At 41.3% G+C, this 18,998-nt stretch overlaps 1 protein-coding gene across 1 annotated transcript in view; it reads right to left on the bottom strand.

Moving 5' to 3' along the window:
* Window positions 1-18,671, bottom strand: part of LOC140897151 (piezo-type mechanosensitive ion channel component 2) — a 61,905-nt gene extending 43,234 nt beyond the window's left edge. Inside the window, exons 1-16 of the mRNA XM_073309522.1 lie at window positions 18,665-18,671; window positions 17,087-17,129; window positions 15,806-15,992; window positions 15,118-15,319; window positions 14,343-14,526; window positions 13,462-13,624; window positions 12,894-13,094; window positions 11,892-12,006; window positions 11,121-11,236; window positions 10,057-10,320; window positions 8,788-8,893; window positions 7,900-8,081; window positions 7,278-7,426; window positions 4,568-4,741; window positions 1,815-1,918; window positions 1,005-1,168 (exon numbers count right to left, since the gene is read on the bottom strand). Coding sequence (XP_073165623.1) covers window positions 1,005-1,168; window positions 1,815-1,918; window positions 4,568-4,741; window positions 7,278-7,426; window positions 7,900-8,081; window positions 8,788-8,893; window positions 10,057-10,320; window positions 11,121-11,236; window positions 11,892-12,006; window positions 12,894-13,094; window positions 13,462-13,624; window positions 14,343-14,526; window positions 15,118-15,319; window positions 15,806-15,992; window positions 17,087-17,129; window positions 18,665-18,671 — 2,361 coding nt within the window. The remainder of the gene's footprint in view (window positions 1-1,004; window positions 1,169-1,814; window positions 1,919-4,567; window positions 4,742-7,277; window positions 7,427-7,899; window positions 8,082-8,787; window positions 8,894-10,056; window positions 10,321-11,120; window positions 11,237-11,891; window positions 12,007-12,893; window positions 13,095-13,461; window positions 13,625-14,342; window positions 14,527-15,117; window positions 15,320-15,805; window positions 15,993-17,086; window positions 17,130-18,664) is intronic.
* Between the last annotated feature and the right edge of the window lie 327 nt (window positions 18,672-18,998).

The following is an 18,998-nucleotide window of genomic DNA, read 5'->3' as shown; positions in this document are numbered from 1 at the left end:
GGATCTTAACAGAAACAAACAGGAACAATTTGGGTTCTGAGGAAGCCCTGTCTAACTAGCTATTTGCACATGCATTTAACTATGAAATCTTGGGTCTGACTTACATAAGCCACCTGAGTCTTAACTAAGGTTTATTCTGATGGCTGCAGGGAGGAAAGGAAACTTTGCTTAGCAAACCGAGAAGAAAACCAAGTAGGATCTAGTATGGCATATCACATGATAAAAATTCTAAAACAAGTCAGATGGTGCCCCACATCTAGGCACAATAGCAGTCCCTGTGCTCTCCTGAATTCAAATAAACTTAACTAAAGGGGCAGGGAAGAATAGGGTCGAAGTGAGGCCATGGCTCTGTGTCATCCACCACAGAAATTAGCAGAGCTGTTCATCATCAGATGAGAGTTCATGCTACACCTTCTTTAAGGGTGGCATGCTGGCTGCACTCCCCAGGAGACCTTGGAGGCAGTGTGCAAGCTGGCACATTAAAGGCACAGTGAAGCCTTGTAGCAGGTTGGCAGACTCTCTAGAACTCTACATATAAATGAACCCTTTATGAAGGTGCATTGGAATTTATAGCAGAGAAGTACCAGCATGTCGATTCAGTCAGGTCCATCTAGAATATACAGAAGTGTTTAGAACCTTTCAAGAAGCAGAGGAAACTAGGGAATGGGGGAGAGGTGTTGGATGTAAAACCCTAAAAACAGCCAGCTTGCAGAGATCATTTAGATTGAGGTTTGTTTGGTTGCTTGACTTAACAATAAAGCCAAACTCCAGGAAGCTGCTCAGGTTGGACAACATGCAGCGTGTGTAGACCTCATTAGAAGCAGGAACAAACCCCCACTAATATACATTTCTATGTACTTAGAGGATTACAGTTACTGGCCTAAAATACAAACATAACTGGCCATGGCTGCTGATTTGGAGGAGATCTGAGTCTCTTGTAGCACCAGGAAAGGTGTTTGCAGAAAACAAATGATATTTTCAGGATCTTCATATTATTCACCAACCTCCTGGAGCGTGATCCAGATGACCCAAGTGGAAACAATTTTAAGGATGTGCAGCTCTAGGACTCTCCAGGCTAACACCTGAGTTTTATGAAACCTTTCCAAAAGCTGCAGGAGAACAGAAGCCAACTTGTCGATCACCAGGCTCCACTTATTAGGCCCTCCCACTAAGAAAAGAAAAGTGCTGGGTTAGTGCTTTAAAATCACTTTTAAAGATGATTTTGGAGACAGAACAATAGAAATCCTTTACTATTTTTACTGCTTTGTCAAATGATTTGTCAGCTATATCTTCATACTCCACATCAGAGTAAGGAAGGAAGAATTCAGGGGCGGCAGTATTGTGGTGGAGAAATATGGGATTAAACAGGTCAACAATAGCTCATACATGGAGAGCTATTCCTTCCTCTGGCTTTGGTGACTATTTTGTATTGGCACAATTAAGCTTTAAGAAATAAGCTGTGAATTCCACTGTATCACAGTTCCTGCTAGAGCAAAATCAGGTTAGGAATAAAGAACAAAGCAAAATTGTATTTGGGGCCTAGATCCAAAAAAACTATATATCCACCATGCTTTATATCTCCATACTCACTAATCATTATTGCTTCCTATCACCTTTGTGTTTAGGGAGGACAAGGACTGCAAGTATCGTCAGCCCTTGGGCAGGAATCCCACTGCCATACACCTACAATGCCTGAAGTCAACCCCTAGAATAAGAATACTCAAGTACTTGCCGATAAACTACATAGTATTGGCTTTGCTCCATGTAAAAAAAAAAAAAAAAATCATTCAACCAATGCTGCAATATCATATCACCTGATTTCTCCTGCTGAGCCCCTCCCAGGGGTTCATCCACTGTTGTCTTCTCTATCTTGTCCAAGGTGGTTTGATTTTCACCATGCAGTTCATTGGCTGCGAGCCTGTTGGGAACACAAGAAAGTTGCTAATGCCAGACAACTTAGACATTGATCCCTTTACCTTGTGGTGTTAAAGAGAGTTAGACATATGCTGATATTACACAAATTGTGATCCATTTTTAATTGTCTGCAACTAAACTGAAAGGGAACAGAATACAAAGTTGAAGTATACACCTGTGATATGTATAATTTATGGGTGGGATTTTCAAATGAGCTCATGGTTTGCCTCGCTCTGATTAAAATCAAGCGGTAGAACTCCCACTGAATTTAACAGGAGCAGAACTGAACCAAAGCTGAGCAAGTTTGAAAATCCCACCCTATTATGTTTGTAAATAATACTGCTGTGTTGTGAGCCTGGGGTCTAAACTAAAGCAAACAAATCTCATGTTAATCCATTTTTTAAAAAACCTGTCTCCACTATCTTCTTAGACATGCTATGACAGCGCTGCATATCGGGAACAAGTGTTCCCAATGTCAGATTGCTAAGTACAAACTATACTAGTTGGTTCTACTATAAATTCATGGAGAAGTAACACAAGTAAATCCATTTACTTCTAATCAGAGCTACACCTATGTGTCATCCAGGCATCAAGAGCAAAATAGACTCCAATGAAGCATACAGAGAAATGCATTCCTCAGTGTCCTTTCATTCTCACCTGTTTTGCAGTTTCCAAATACTTTCTTTAAGCCTGAAAATTAAAAGCAGGAAAAATATAACATCCAAATATTGAATTTTATCTGTCTAGTTTTCTACAAGTACTAATATGAATCCCTTACAGATTTATGGAGTCTTTCATCCCAACAGACCCACAGCAATTCACAAATTTATATATGGCCACGTTCATACAGTATCCCTGGTTATTAATAGGAATAACCTATTATTCCTGTTATAGGTTCAGCACCTACCACTCGAGCTATCAGTAAGCAGCTAACAGAAAGCAGCCAGTGATTATCCTTGCTGGGGAGAACCATTAGAGAGAGAGAATTCAACACACAAACAAGTGTTTTGAACCTACACTGCACCAACTACAGTGCATCCATCTTGAGTGAGGAAAGCAGCAAACTTGTACACAGAATACTGCCCTATAATACAGGAAAGAAAATGTTGGCCAGGACATGTATGGGAAGGTTATTGATGGCCTATTCCCTGTTTCTCCTTCCCCTCTCCATCAGTGACCTATTTTACTATCCTTGCTGAGCTCCATTGTGTGTTGTCCTACAGCAGAAGGAACGACAATCAAAATAACGGTGTTGGATATAGTTAAAAAGAAAATGTTTGGGAAAGGGTGAAGAAATTAAATGAACTCACATGTCAGCCAAGAGATACACCTGAGTTTCAGTTTTCTTTTTACTAGAGAGAAAATATAGCATAAAGTCAACATATGTTCTCTTTAGCACATGGCTGACAGGATGTGCCTCATCCTCCCACATTATCTTCTGCATCACAATGAGGTTCAGCACTAGTACCTTCCTTTCCAAAAATCCCTCCAAAAATAAGATGAGACCAATATTTCTGACATTATACAGAGTTCAATTTTCAAAGCTGGGTTACTAAATCAGGGAATGCATTTGTGCTTCTGGGTGCTCAAACTAACACCTAGGCACCTAACACATGTTTCAAGGATCTTTTTTGCATTTATGGGAATCCTCATGGGCATGGGGCTCCATGTTGGCATGGCCTAATGCAGGATTAAGGTTTTGGGCACCCAAGTTTGAAAATTGGGCCCTTTCTCTGTTAGGAACATTTACCTATGTTGCAAGCTACGTGTGGCAATGGTTCAGTGTGAAACTCATCTTCAGTAGAGCAATGTGCTCAGTGTTGCTCCCATTGAAATCAATAACAAAACTAACCAGAATTTCAGTGGGAGCAGGCTCTTTATGTACGTATCATATTTATTGGCATATTTCTATTATCCCCACCCCCTCCATTCAGGGGGAAAAAACCACACAATATTTATTATCCAAAGAAAATCAACATGGAATATTTTAGGTATAATAGGAGTCATTATAATTCATTAAGGGAAAGGAACACATTAATGTATTTCCACGAAAATTCCTGCCAATATTTTAGAAAGTAAGGAAAGCTTATGTTGTTCTCTTCTTGTCTGACTCTTATTTTGTGGCAAATTTTCAAACAAGGTTTCCATACCAATGCACCCAGAAAGCCCCAGAATTTTGCATGGAAAGAGGAATTTTTGAATGCAAAAGTGGGATTACTGTTCACATCTCTTTATGGGCACAACCACTGTGCATGGCTTTAAAAATTTGGCCTATTATGTTTAAAAGACCAGATTTCAAATAAGTGAGGCATAGTAATTGCACATTCATATATGTGACCAGTGTGTATGTGAAATTCCCCCAGCTGAGTAAGTGCAGGACAAATTATCACTATTAAGTATTTATTTCTGGAGGTACCATTTTGTATGTGCAGCTGTAATAAAAGCATGCACCGATTAGACTTGCTGTAATTGCCAGCCTAACTTATCTGTAAAGTGCCTTTGTTCCTCCATGTGCATCAGAAAACCAATATAAATTCTTGTAAATATATAAACTGTAAAGCACTTTCAAGTCTCATTTTCCAGCTGATAACGCTTCGGTAAGGACATGCTCACATGCTTGGCAGTTTACCAATGTGCAGATCTGGTCACATACCTGCCAAAAGTACATTCATGCTTGATGGGAATGTTACTCAGGTCAGTGATCTTCAGAAAATCCTCACTAAAGTAATGAAGCTGAAGGATGCAGGCCAGGAGAAAAGTGGAAGGAAGCAGAATCTTAGCAAACAGTTCTACTGTGTCATACTGTTCAAGACCCAGGTCTTTTAACCTGTCAGGTAAAAAGGAAAAAGCCTTTCACAGGTCAGCCTTATTAACTAAGGGACAAATTTCTAGTAAGGATACAGAGAAAGGTTACTCTAGAATATAGTGAGGTAGCTAGTTATATGAAGCTACTATATAATAGACTGATCTCAGTTTTAATGAGCATCAAAGAGATTCTTCATTGAGGCTTTCTGGATGCAGAGAGACCATATAGTTCTCTCTAGATCTCAAGATTTCAGAAGACTGATGGAGCCTTGTGCTACCAGTCATGGTCTTCCTAAATCCTTTCCTGGATTCTGAAGTCATGGCAGGGGCTATTCACTACACTTCATCTACAGAGATACACCCTTTTATTTTCAATGTTATCTTGAGTTCACATAAAGAACCCTGTTGTCTTTTTCGAGCACAGAATGTTATTCCCAAATTTCCTTCCTGCTGTCTCTCTCTTTCTCTAACCTCAGGAAAGATCCAAGTCCAACTTTGTGTGGGGGAATAAACTCCATTGATCTTAGAAAATCTACCACTATGTGGCTACAATTACTGTGAAAACCCTCAAACTATTTAACCAAACAAAGTACAGAGTCTTTCCAGAAAAGCTGGCTACAATATTTTCAAGCTAACATCAGCAATAGTTCCCAAAAGAAAAAAAGATGATGAGTCCCTCAAGCAAGCCTGGGGTTTGTATTTCAGCAAGTCACCCATTGTGGTTTGTTTGGGTTATACCCTACATCCTCCTGCCTTAGCCACATCATTGAAAATACAGAAACCACTGGGAGCTGTTGTACATTCCCATAAAGAAAATAGGGTAACACACCCTCACTGCACTATTAATCTCATAATAATGCTGTGAATTTATTGGGCTTTATCAAGGGAAGTGCTGAGGTACTCAGCTCACACTGAAATCAGAGGAGGCACTTAGCACCTTATAGGACTGGACCCATACTAGTCCTTTCATCCATGCACCTCAGTGTGGCGACAATCATTAACTAATACAACATAGCTCAAATTTACTGACATTCCAGGCACATACTTACTAACCTTAACAGGCTTTTAGGCACTGATCCAAAGCTTGCTGAAGTCAAAGGGAGTCTTTCCATAGGCTTTGGAATCAGGCTGTTGGGGATGGGATGGGCTCACAGGATGTGATAAGGGAGGTTGTAATTTAATTGCGCTATAAAGGAGTGATGGGGTAGGAATTATGATTGAATGGTGATCAGTGTAACAGTGTGTATGAGCTCTTTAAAAACAGGTCTACTGGCCTGCAGGGCATGCTGGAAAAGAGGACCTGGTTTATAAACCCTTTTGTCCCTCATCCCAGAGAGGTTTTGAGAAGAGTGGTAGCTGCTGGTGGATTTCTCCAGGACAGACCTAGGAACTGAGCAAAGGTATCTGAGAAAGGTCTTGGGGCTGGGTAAAGATGAAAACCTTTGGCAAAGGAGTTTTTTTAGGGCTTTGCCTAGAGTTTTCTTCTTCTGGGTGAAGTGACCAGAGTTGTGTCTTCCTGCTGAGGAGGGGGGAGGGGAAGGAAGGAAGCCCCACATTCCCCACTTCAGCGGAGGGAGCCTGTGATCAAGTAGCCAAGGATCCACCCAGGGACTGTGTATTTTGGGCCTTCTTTTCTTTGTTTATGGCTTTTTTACATCAGCCTCTAGGGTGGAAATGCCTCGGTGAAGAAACCCGATGAGGAGGCAGTGTGTATAGTGAACTCTTGTAGTCAGGCTGCCCAGTTGTTTACTTGGGACTTTGGATATCCTGCAAGGGGTTGCCTTGTAAGTTTGGCTAAAGGGCTAAAATGTCCACACCCATCGGGTACTGATCCTGAAGGGAATCTAAGGCAGCAGCTATACCTGATGATGGAGAGATAAGAACCAGCTACTATTAGCAATGGATGTTAGTGGCTTCATGTAACTGTTGGGGTGGGGGACACATAGTGTGTCGAGTGATCCAAGAGCCAGATACTGATATCTTTACTCATGCTGTGTGACTCACACTTACTTTGAGTTCTCTACTGAGAAATCAGTAGCTATCCTTAAGGAGTCAGGGGGCATTTGGAGTAAGGGTACCTGAATAACCAGTCTACACTGTGAAAATGATTCTTTCAGCCTTGAAAAATTCCTCCTCTCATCTTACCTGGGGTGAATAATTTTTGGATGGGCCAATAAATGTTCATTTATTCCCCATCATGGTCATCGTCATGCTTAATGCAGGTGAGCAGATTCTGAGGCAGATCCTCATTGGCAAAGTTCCATTAATGTCAATAGCACTATTTGTGGTATAGGGCACTATTCAGGGTGAGTGAGCATATCACAGTCTGGTCTATAATCTCTGTGTTGTCTATTAGACTGTAAGGTCTTTGGGGTAGGGACTGTAGCTTGATATGTTTGTATACTACCTAGCACAGTGGGCCCTAATCTAGGGTTGATGCCTCAAAACGCTACCATAATACATATAAATAATATAGATTCCTAGATAAAATGAGTGAAATAGGATTTCCAGGAGGATAATTTTGTTTCATTTCTTTAAAATATAATTAGAGTCCTTACCCCTCCTCTGACAGTCCCAAAGTCAGGAGCAAGGACCCAGAAATGGTTTTGAATTGGTAGGCGTACACAGCAATGAGGACCACCATTGAATAAGAGACAACAGTGAGCCAAAAATACTTCAGAATTCGTCTCCACCACTCATAGTGAACCTGAAACCAAATGCATCTCAGATTAGATGAACCTCAGTTTGTTAAGTAAACTGAAGACAGCCCACTGACAGCATCTAGGTCAAATCCCCTCTCCTATCCAAAATGCTAAACTGAGAACTCCTATTGATGAGTCTGGAACATTTGACAAAGTGTGTGTGTGTCTCAAAGGTTTCCCAACAAAATGAGCAGCTTGGATATCTATTCTATTTGAGACAGTCATTTCAATTCAAATTGAATGGTAGCCATAGCAAATGAGAAGCTTCATAGACTAAGGACAAAATATAGGCCAGTAGCTATATCAAGATAATCATACTGTAGGCAAAGCAGGATACAAAAGGGCAAATCCATAGCTGGTGCAAATTGTCATAGCTGCATTGAAGTCAATCGAGCTATGACAATTTACACCAGCTGTGGATCTGCCCTGCAGGAAACAAAGTGGAGAGTGTGAGAACTTTAAATTCCAGGTTGCTTACCTGATATAAAGCTACACAGAACAGAAAGAGCATAATGTACAGAATTTTGTAGACCACTACTTTGCCATTGAAACTGACAATGAAAAACATGGCAGCGCAGAAATAGATCCAGTATTTAACCAGCATTCCTTTAATCAGAGAGCCAAATATTTCCAGCAGAGGATTGTGCGGGATTTCCCTTTCTGTAAAAAGAGGAATGCAAATCTGTCAGGTGTGACACTAGGATGTGCTTGGCTATTGTAACATTCTAATACCTTTATTAACATTCTACATTCCTAGGCTAGCAAATATCTATCCTAATGTGTTTAATGTCCCATGTTAAACTATGTCACAGACTTAGATTGCAACTGTGTCATATACTTAGATTTTTGGGGCAGGGACCAACTTTTTTGTTCTGTGTTTGTACAGCACCTCACACAGTGGGGTTCTGGCCCAGGACTGGGGCTAAAGTAAGCAACAATGCTAAAGTAAGACAAATAAATAATATAGCAATATAATGTATTGCTAATATAGTAATAATATTGCAATGGCTTCCTGGGCCCTATTAGGGCTATATTAGGGCTTGTTAAATGACCTAATACATCAAGAGATTTGGCATCTTCTGTATGGAATCATAGACTATCAGGGTTGGAAGAGACCTCAGGAGGTCATCTAGTCCAACCCCCTGCTCAAAGCAGGACCAATCCCCAATTTTTGCCCTAGATCCCTAAATGGCCTCCTCAAGGATTGAGCTCATAATCCTGGGTTTAGCAGGCCAATGCTCAAACCACTGAGCTATCCCTCCCCCGCAATGGTGACTCATAGGAACAACGGTGATGGGGAGCTCGAACCACAACAGGCAGATGGAGTATCAGGGTGGTCTGATGATATAGTGTTACATTTTCTTACCATTCGCATCCACTGTGACTTCTGTGAGAGTTTCTTGCTTCTCCTCCATATGTCTTTTGATCATATGCTGCCTTAGCAATAGCCAGAACGTGAATGCATAAAAGATCTGCAGTGAAACCACATTTGTGCCTTACTTTTTCATGGAAAGAACCCACATAGAAATGCAAATAACTCCTCTCCCTAGGAATATAGATTCCTAATTCTCTGTCCCAATGAAGTGGAAAAATTAGTAGCACAGTGGGAAAAAGAAAAAGCTGGTCTAGTGCTTAGATTTTACATATGTTTAAATTATAACTAAGGAGCAGAATCTAGGTTGCAAGGTCTTAGGGGTCGCACCTATCTTTTATTATGTGTTTGTATAGCACCTAGCACAGAGGGGTTGATCCCAGGCACTACTGCAGGACAAACTGAGAACAATCATTTGCAAACCAACTTTTTTAGTGATAACATTGTTGCTTTATTTGTTGCCAACTTAATGAGTTTGGCTTAGGCAGAAGGCAAAATGTGGCTTCTGTGACACCATCCCAAATGTTCTTCCTCCCCAACTCTGGTATAAAAACTACACAAGTCCTGAGGTGAAGTATATAAAGAGAAAATAAAACCTCCCTGTGAGGATTTATTAATTCATAGGGATTCTGGTTCACCTTCATTTTCTCTTACACATATTTGATCTTAACTATTTGCCACCACTTCTTGCCTCCACTTCTTGGCCTCTCTTACAAAGTCCATTTTTAAACAACTGAGTATTAACCAATCTCCACAGGCTAGAGATGAGCCTGGATCAAACCCCTGAACTCTGGGAGAGTTTGGACCCAGATCTGAATTTTGCAGCTGGCCTCAATCTGTATAATGCACTGAGACCAAAAACCAAATCGGAACACCCTGAACCTTTCAGCAACTTCAGATATATATCTGGTTCCAAATTTTGTGGCTCAGACTCATCTCTTGCTAACCAGGCACACTGTGCTGAATCAAAGCCTCATAAAAGTCCAAGCAAATTAAGCCAACTTCATCAGGCCCTTTCTGCTTTTACTACCATTCTTTCAAAGAAATGAATTGGGTTTGATAAGTACATGATGACCACACTGTGTAAATCTCTTGTGACTATCTCTATCGAGTCTGTGAGTCTTTCTCATTTGGTCCCTGATCACAATCTCAATTTTTTTCTCCCAAAATGGAGGCGCAACTTATAAATATGTATTTTCTTGGTTCTTTCCTGTGTCTGCATTACTAGCATTGCAATTAAATGAGAAAACACCAAGGCTGTACCTTAACACCAAGATGCACACATGGGAAAGAATATGGTTTTAAATCAAAGTCAATGAGCACGGAGGTTGGAATTTCAGGAAACAGTTCTTCTTGTGAAATATTGAACCCTACAAAGAAATTGAGGATCACCAGGATATTCCCATAGATGGCAAGGAACGGAGAGCTACGCATGGCATAACGACGCCGGTCACGAACCATCCAAATGATACAAGACCAAATCAGCAGAACAAAAGTCAGCCAGCTGTTGTGGGTGATGCTCCAAACCTGCAAACAAATACATCTAAGTGAAAGAATGCTGCTGTTTAAATCTTAATGAAGCTAAAATCAGGGATAGCTGAAAAGCAAGAGGCGTATTACCAGCTTCAGTCTTTAATTTTGCACTCCACTTTGGCACATGCCCCTGTGGCCACAAAAGTGAACATATTTCTATTTCCTGTCCCGCTATCATGCGGCTGGACAACCAGCAGCCTGATTTGCACCCAGGTGCAGGTTCTCTGCGTGTAACACAGGTACATGCACTCATCTGTGCAAAGGTGGACACAAAACGGTAGGGCCAGTTTGAGATTAGCTGAAAATTTAGCCCAAAGTGCACTGCCCATTACAAAATCAGAGTAGATAGGATTTCTTATGACCAGATATGCGTTTTCTATTTGTGTTCTTCATTGCAATGGCAAGGGGAGAATATTCTCAGAGCTTGCTCGGAAAGTGAATTTGCTGTGGATTTACTATGTAGCAGATCAGAATCCACTCATTGCTGTATTACTCCTTACTAACATTTTACTCTGCAATGGGCAGTGCTGATCTATTCACCATTCCTGATTCTACAACACATTCCACATGCACAATATATGCAGAATTTTGTTGGGCTTCATGAAAGTAGTGCAGAATATGAAGCCTTGCCCTAGAAGAAAGCAGTGAATCCGTTTCTTACAAGGTTTTGAGACACTCTACAATGTTTTCCAATGAATGTATTCCACGCTATAACAAGCTCTTTAGGAAGGCAAATGGAAAACAGAAAATGACAAGAAGGTAGAAAAAAGAGTTCCATCAACTCCATATCTTACCATCATGGCAATCAGTGCACTGACATAACTTTGATTCATAATGAACTGCCCTAGTACTGCCATACTGCTAGTCCCATCCCCATCAGCGTCTGCATTTTCAGGGCAGGTGCTATCCTCTGTAAGAAATGTAAAGTGTATAGATAAGGTGATTGAAAGGTCTCTAGTACAAAGCTGAGCCCTTATTTTGAGAATTGATGGTATTCTGTATCCTTTAGAAGTCTTGTCTTAGGGGTGTGTGTTTTGTGACTGCACTTAAGGAGGTATGCGTGCAACTCCCCTGAACTCTGGAAGGAGTTGACCATACCTCCACAGATACTGTGTAGAAAATATACCTCCGAAATAATCAATATTAAATGGATGGAGATAAATTCTTGCTTTACATGTGCAAATATAACTGCCCGTAACGCAAACTCATTTACCTGCAGCTTTTGCCTTGCTGCAGGTATCATCTAATGCACAAGACTCCTTGGCCTCACCCACCGAGGATGCTGCATTCCACACCTCATTCAAAAATTAGCTTGTTTTCCAAGATGGCAGTGACAGAGCCAGCTGTAGAAGGAGGAGCCTGGTCTACCTGTATAACCTCGATCAGAAAAATGTACTGGGAGATGCTGTGAGTATGACAAATGCAGAATGAAATCAAATTCTTTCTTTCCTAGTCTTCTTGGTGCTGCCTGCTTTCCAAGATGATAGATGCCTACTACACTTCATGGTTTGTGTGTCATGCTTTTTCATGCAATGATTCAAACATCACTTTGAGATGTACAGTACCTGAGAGAGGAGCGCTGTGTCCTTCACTGGTGTCCGCACTGGCTGTGAGGCTCCTGCCATGTTCACACTGTAAAAGGGGCGTGTCCTGCCAGCTTCCATTTGAAAAATAAGCCACCTAGAAAAGGAAATAGAATAGTGTTTCTCCTGCCTATCTTTTCTACAGACACTGTGCCATGCATTAGTCTAGGATGCTGGTGTGACAGATTTGGAGCTACTCTGTAATTGATGAATACTGTATGTTGACCTGGCTATTGGGATGTTTATTGTATGACTATACTGGGGACTAACAGGAGACTGGCAGTGGGGAAGCAAGAAGGGAAAGAATGGCTCAAGATAAGCCACTTCGCAGCAAACACCTGAGAGTTTTTAAGAGAAAAAGCCAGGACAGGAAAAGTCCTGCAAACATAGGAGGTCAAAAGTGGGAGGCGGTTTGGGAGAACCAGACTAAGATGGAGGCACAGTGAGGTATCTGAAGAAGTTACACCTGCATAGATTACCACTGGGAGATGATACGTTTTTAAGTAAGAGATGAATGTGGACTGTTTGGTTGGTTAAAATCCTTTGTTCCTACTGTTAGAATAAACAATATGTGGTTTTCAGAAGGCTGTCTGAGCACAGCGTTCACCACTAGTCAGACTCCCAAAGGGAAGAACTGCAGGGGCCCAAATTCAGTAAGATTTCATGTAACTATGTAAGACCAGTTGATGCATAGGGTACTGTATCCCAGGGCCCAGCCTAAGAGTGGAAGAATTGCAATAGTCCACGCTGGGGCAGGAAAAGGCACAAGGCCTGACACCTGAAGGAGTGTACTCAGAGACCAGAAAGGAGACAGAGATGCAACTAGCCCTATAAATGTCACAGCTGGTTTCCAGAGTGCACCAAGAAAACAGTGAAGCGAAGTGACTGCACCCAATGTGGTGTCTATGGGAGTTCTTAGATGCTCAGCAGTCTCGGCAATCCAGCCACTTACTGAGGTGTCTAATTACGGATTTAAGGGCCTACCTTTAGGCATTCACTGGTGAAAATGTTGGCCCTTCGTACAAAACCCAAATTCTGAACCATTAATATCCCCTGTAACAGTTGCAGAAACCGTCTTAAGATAGCCATTACCCTTTTCTTCTCATTCTTTGCCATCCAGAGCATGGTGTCCACCTCCAACTTACTCTGCTCTTCTGGTGGTGACTGGATGCCCTCTTCACATTCCTGTATTAAAGGAAATATAACAGACAGATGTCACACCACCTCTGGATACAGCTACATGCTATCCAATGCAATGGTTACGGCACTGTTACTGGCTATCACCCTTATTATATTCCATGGACATGATCCAGTTGGGAACTGAAACAGCAGACATGGCCTGTTTTCACATTTGTGCAGTGCACAGGACAAGAGGGATGAATATTTAAAGAACTTCTTGCCAGGCCTCCCTCATAAATTCCAGGGGGGGAATGGAGAAAGCATATGGAAAGACAGATTTTTTTCTTGATTTCTCTCTTGAATATGGCTGTATTTAATTATGGTGCCATTTGTGATCTGTCCTGTCCATTCTGCACTTTGACCCATGCATTACCTTAGGACTCAGAGCCCACTGCTGTAGCAACAGGACCAGTGAATAATACAATACAAGCAGCAAAAGAGGATTTAAAAACACAGGCCAGCTTAATCCAGAATGAATCTGCAGCTTCCAGATTTCTGTGGTGTTTGTCTTGATAAGCGCCACCATCCCCAGGAACCTGGAGAAACAAAAGTTGGAGACAGTGCTAACACTGGTTGTATTCTATAATTTTTACTATTGCTGTTTTATTATTTAGAATTTTTAAGAATAGTGTCAAATAATACTAAATACTTTACTACTAAAAATAAGATCTCACTGATCATCCTCATTTTTATTGTTCTGTCAAACTGCCTTTATTTGCAACTCAGAGTAATTATTAAAGAGACCATGACAAATTCCTGATGCACCCTAGTGGTTAGAGAAGGCGACTGGGCATGAGTCCTCAAGTGACCTCCTGGCCCACTGAGGTCAACAGCAAAACTCCCATTGACTTCAATTGGGCCAGGATTTTTCTGGATTACATTCTATTCTCCTGCCACAGTTTTCCTGTGTGACTTTGGGGAAGTTATTTAGCCTCAACTCCTCCATTTATAAAATGGAGATGATGATGATAAAACACAGAAGACTTGTGGCTTAGTTAATGTTTATAAATTGCTATGAACTCCTCCGATAAAAGGTACTAGGCAACAGCAAAGTAACGGAAGTCCTAAAAGCTTAAAAGAAAAAATGTTCCCTACAGATCTCTCTCCTTGGGAAATGTTGATATGTTACTTGTTTTTATACTGCCTCAGTGGGTCAACTTAGGATCTTTCGTATATATTTCAATTCTGCCTTTAGAACAGTTTATTTAAAAGTATTAACCCTATCCTTTTCTGTATGGAAGCTGACATCTTTACCTGGCATAAATGTCATCAGGAGGAACCAGGTCCTGAAAATATGGCAACTGGTACAGGTAAAGGGCAGCAAGGTGACCTGCACTGAATATAGCCATCATCACACACAAACTGCTGAAGGTGACCACGGTAATGGGACGATGACAAGCCCACCAGGAGCACAAGCCGAGAAAGGTGAAAAAGTAGACTGCAGAAGTCACAGAAGGCAAAATTATACCTGGGGGGAAAAACCGGCCATGAAAGGGCTTCTGTTCCACAGCAAACAGGATACACAGATCAGGCCAAAGTGGCTCCTCAATTGATGGACAGTGACCCCAACTAGTAAGAGAAGCCACTGTGAAAGTGCCATTTATTAATTTCCATATGAATAAATATTAAGCAAGCAGAACACAGTCTCAGGTGATGCCTTCAACCATCTTAACTAACTAGAAAAGAAAATGAGACCCTCACAGTTTTCAGTGGGCCAAGGGACTTGCCCATTGCAGACAAATTCCCCTCTCCAACCTCCAATGAATAGCTGTGTAAAGGTCTCCCTGCAGCTCTGAAAAGGAAATTCTGCCCTATAAGTGATTGCAATTTTGCAACAATAACCTATGACAATAAAGGCTGACAACAACACAACAATGCATAGATCAAACAAAAAAATAACTGGGCAACAGCAAATAACAAGCAATGGAGGTGAAAAGGATTGCTTCTAGCTGCTTGTCTTATTTTTCATGCTTTGTTTACGGGATGAAGACTCTTACTTCCTTTTAACCTCCTGCTTTAACATTCTTACCTGCTAAGCCTAATAGAAGAGTTGCTACCACCTTTCCAGCACTTGTCAGGATGGCTTCAAATATGATTTTCAAGCCTGCTAGGAACGTAGTGACTTTCTGAATGAAACCTGGTTTTCGGTCACGTGCCTCTTTTCCCAAATCCTCTTCAGATAAACAGTTGGTCTCTTCCTCATCACTGTCTCCTTCTTCCGTTTCATAGTCCTGTGGAAACAAGAATGTCTAAGCAAGATCCGAGCATGAAAACCAAGTGTTGCCAGACAGATTCCAGGACTATGGTTTACAGCATGGATATGCAGCATTAGGCACAAAAGGCTACTGAAAAACATAATGGCCATGGCACATTTGAGTCCCTAAATACTTCACTGAAACCATACAGTCTGAGGTGTGAGCGCTTGTTCCTGTGATCTCATCAGGCTAGACAGACAGTCATGAATAGGGAGAAAGCAACTCTCATGTCTGAATACATAAGGCAGGACTCACTCCACTGGCTTAGGGAGTGGAATTGTTTCTTTAGTTCCCTGCATAGCGGGCCCACTATGGAGCAGTCATCGGGTTTTGTTTCTGTAAGTGAATGTAATCCAGTGTCCATGTGGCTCCCACACACACAGCCCAATTCATTTTGCCCCAATGTCCAGTGGGTTAGCCTGTTGAAGTCTCTTAATTCATGTAAGAGGATGCTGAACATACCACCTCCTCCTCCTCCTCATCCTGCTCCTCCTCATCCTGCTCCTGGTCTTCAGAATGAAGCCGCATTTTGGGAATAAGAGGTTTCACCTGTTTTTTACAAAGCTTTATAACCATGAAGCCAGTGAAAAACATTCCAATGTCAGGAACCAGCAGGCGGATGACATTTCCAGCATCAACTTTGCTGAGCCTGCAGAGTGGAAAGCACATGAGTGAAACATGAGGCTAGTGCTCAGAAATGAGTCTAATTTTTCCAAATGTTCCTGTAATATTTAATCTGAAAACTAATCCCAGAAATGCATCTGTGCATTAAAAAAAGGACCTAAGAATGAAGTGCACTTGGTTATCCTATTGCAATTTGCTTTATTGTAGTTTCAGTATTCCACAGCAGAGTACAATACCACATTATTAAATAGCAGGTAATATTACATTTAGATACTGAGCAGAATTTTTTAAGATGTCTTTTTTTCCACAATTGGCATTGAACATCTGCTGAAATGAAGAAATATAATCTTCAAATCTCTTGATCTTTTATTAGCAGAGCGTGAGCAAACTAAGGGTTTTATTATAAACACAGCTTATAACATTTGCAACATTAAGAAAAGAGTTATTGATACTCGGTATTTACATTTTTTTTTATTGTTTTTTGTTATAAAAGTCAGCCATAGAACACTTGGTCAAAATTACCAGCTCCAGTGGTGTATGTTTTAAGGTCATTTAGTCTGCATCTCTGGTTCAAATGGCGTTAGAATTTGTAGTGTATTTTTTTCAGAGCAAACCGTCAAGCCTGGCAAAGTGGAGACCTCAGTAAAGAAAATTCAATGGATTTTTTTCCCCACACCAATAGGATAGAAAGGTTTTTACAGCTCATTCAGATCAGCAAAAAAAGAGAGATCTCCAATATTAACAGACAATCCCATCTGCAACATCTAAGTGTATATTTAATTGACCATACTTGCTAAATCAACCACTAAAATAATATTGCCCTTATTTTTAAGTATAATACAATAGGACCTAAAGGCCCCAGTCAGAGTCAGGCCCTCTGTGTGCTAGGCACTGTACAAACACGTGATAAGGAGATGGTCCCTACCCTAAAGAACTAATTCTCCCCTTCAAAATGTGCTCACATAGCTTGCAGAAGGATTGTAATTCCCTACAATACTAGGGTTCTCATGTATAATTTGTGCTTTCTTATGGACCTAAACAAATCTGTGATATTATTATTAAGCATTCAATTTTCAGTGTCTACATCTTAAAAGAAGAGACATGCAACTGATATCCTACCTTAGAATTCCAAAATGACCAAGCACATCCTCCCAACCATAGCCTAATGGAAAAGAACAAAGAGACCTGTTTATAAACTGATTCCCTAATGCAGTGGTTCCCAAACTTGTTCTGCTGCTTGTTCAGGGAAAGCCCCTGGTGGACCGGGCCAGTTTGTTTACCTGCCGCATCCACAGGTTTGGCCAATCACGGCTCCCTGTGGCTGCGGTTCACTGCTCCAGGTCAAAGGGGCTGCTGGAAGCGGCGGCCAGTACGTCCCTCGGCCCGTGCCGCTTCCAGCAGCTCCCATTGGCCTGGAGCAGCAAACCGCGGCCACTGGGAGCCATGATCAGCCAAACCTGAGGATGCGGCAGGTAAACAAACCAGCCTGGCGCACCAGGGGCTTTCCCTGCACAAGTGGCAGAACAAGCTTGGGAACCACTGCCCTAATGTTTTCCAACCCAAACATTCATTCTCATCAATAGGCTTGCGTCTCGCTTTCCTGCCTGCATCCTTTTGAAAAGTAAATCTATAGACAGTGGAAATACTGCATAACATGCAGAACAGTAAAATAGGGAGGGCTTTTGCTATTGTCTTCAGTGAGTGCAGTATAACACCCCAAAACAAGATTCATTGATATGGATCACTTTATACGGCAACAAAACTGGGGTGAAAGGAATATAATCTATTTTACTTTTAAGGACTTTCAAAAGACTTCTAAAGAACATGCTTGCATTATTTGCACAAGCAAAATGCTTCGTCTGCACATGTAAAGCATGTGGGTCAAGATTTCCGAAAGGGACTAGCAATTGTGGGATTTCAGTGGCATTGAAGCACATTTAAATGCATTAGGGGCACCTTTAGGAGCAATGAGAGCTGTATCTGAACTGCAACATTTGGACCCAGGGTTTGTTTCAGCCCAGAGTAGAAATGCAATCAGAGGAGAAGTTGAGATCAATCAAAATCCTTTATAGCTCAGGGGTAATTGGATCCAGGCCCATCTCTAATGATGGCATTCTGCTCCTGTAGATGAATTCCTTGGGCTCTTTACCATAGGATAAATTATTGCAGTGGAAATGAAATTTACCATTAGGTGGCAGATAGTAGAATGCAATCTGAAACGCCACTTGGATCATAAGGAAAGTGAAGCTGGTGTAATTTATCGCTCTAAGGAACTGCTGTGTGCCTCCTGAAAAATAAAATGCTGGCTTTGTTACGATAGCGCACCAAGAATCCTACGAAACATGACAAGCCAAGGTCCCTGCCCTAAGAACTAACAGACTAAATCAGATGGATACAATGCATGGGGCAACAGCTCCCTGCCCTTCCCAACTGCACTGTGAACAAAAACAATTCCACCCACAGAAAGGCCAAACATCCACCAGCCCAAGGCCCATGAGTGGGGCCATCCCCCAGGACTAATAAATAGAAAGATATACAACTGCAGCTACACTCTTTAAACATCAAATAAAGGAAGTAAATAAGAACTTAGCACAATGTGCCTCTATAGAATTCTACAAGGTGGAATCTACTTATTCAATTAATTTAATTTGTTTTAACACAATATTGATAGTCTAGAACTTGAAGGCGGTCACCTACCTTTCATTGTGACAGCTGTAGGCTTGGGGAACAGTGGAATAAGCAGTAGAAAGATGAGATAGGCCAGAGACAGCCCGTTGTATCTGAACGATATCGCTGTGAAATAATCAAACTGACTTTAACTGAGACATAAACTGGAATAAAAATGAAGCCTATGAATGTATGTGTCATTAACACTGGATCAGTAGAGGAATTTAGATATTTTACTTCAAAGATATCGCTCATTCCCTCTAACTTCTAACCATAAGACTACCCCACTCTTTGGTACAAGAGCCATGATTATGTATTCTGTTATTTTGCTCTGCCTCTTGCTTCTTTGATTTTATTTTTTGCC

This window comes from Lepidochelys kempii, chromosome 13 (assembly GCF_965140285.1).
Source record: "Lepidochelys kempii isolate rLepKem1 chromosome 13, rLepKem1.hap1, whole genome shotgun sequence".
In the NCBI taxonomy this organism is placed as follows: Eukaryota; Metazoa; Chordata; order Testudines; family Cheloniidae; genus Lepidochelys; species Lepidochelys kempii.
This window is presented reverse-complemented; position numbering and strand designations above follow the sequence as displayed.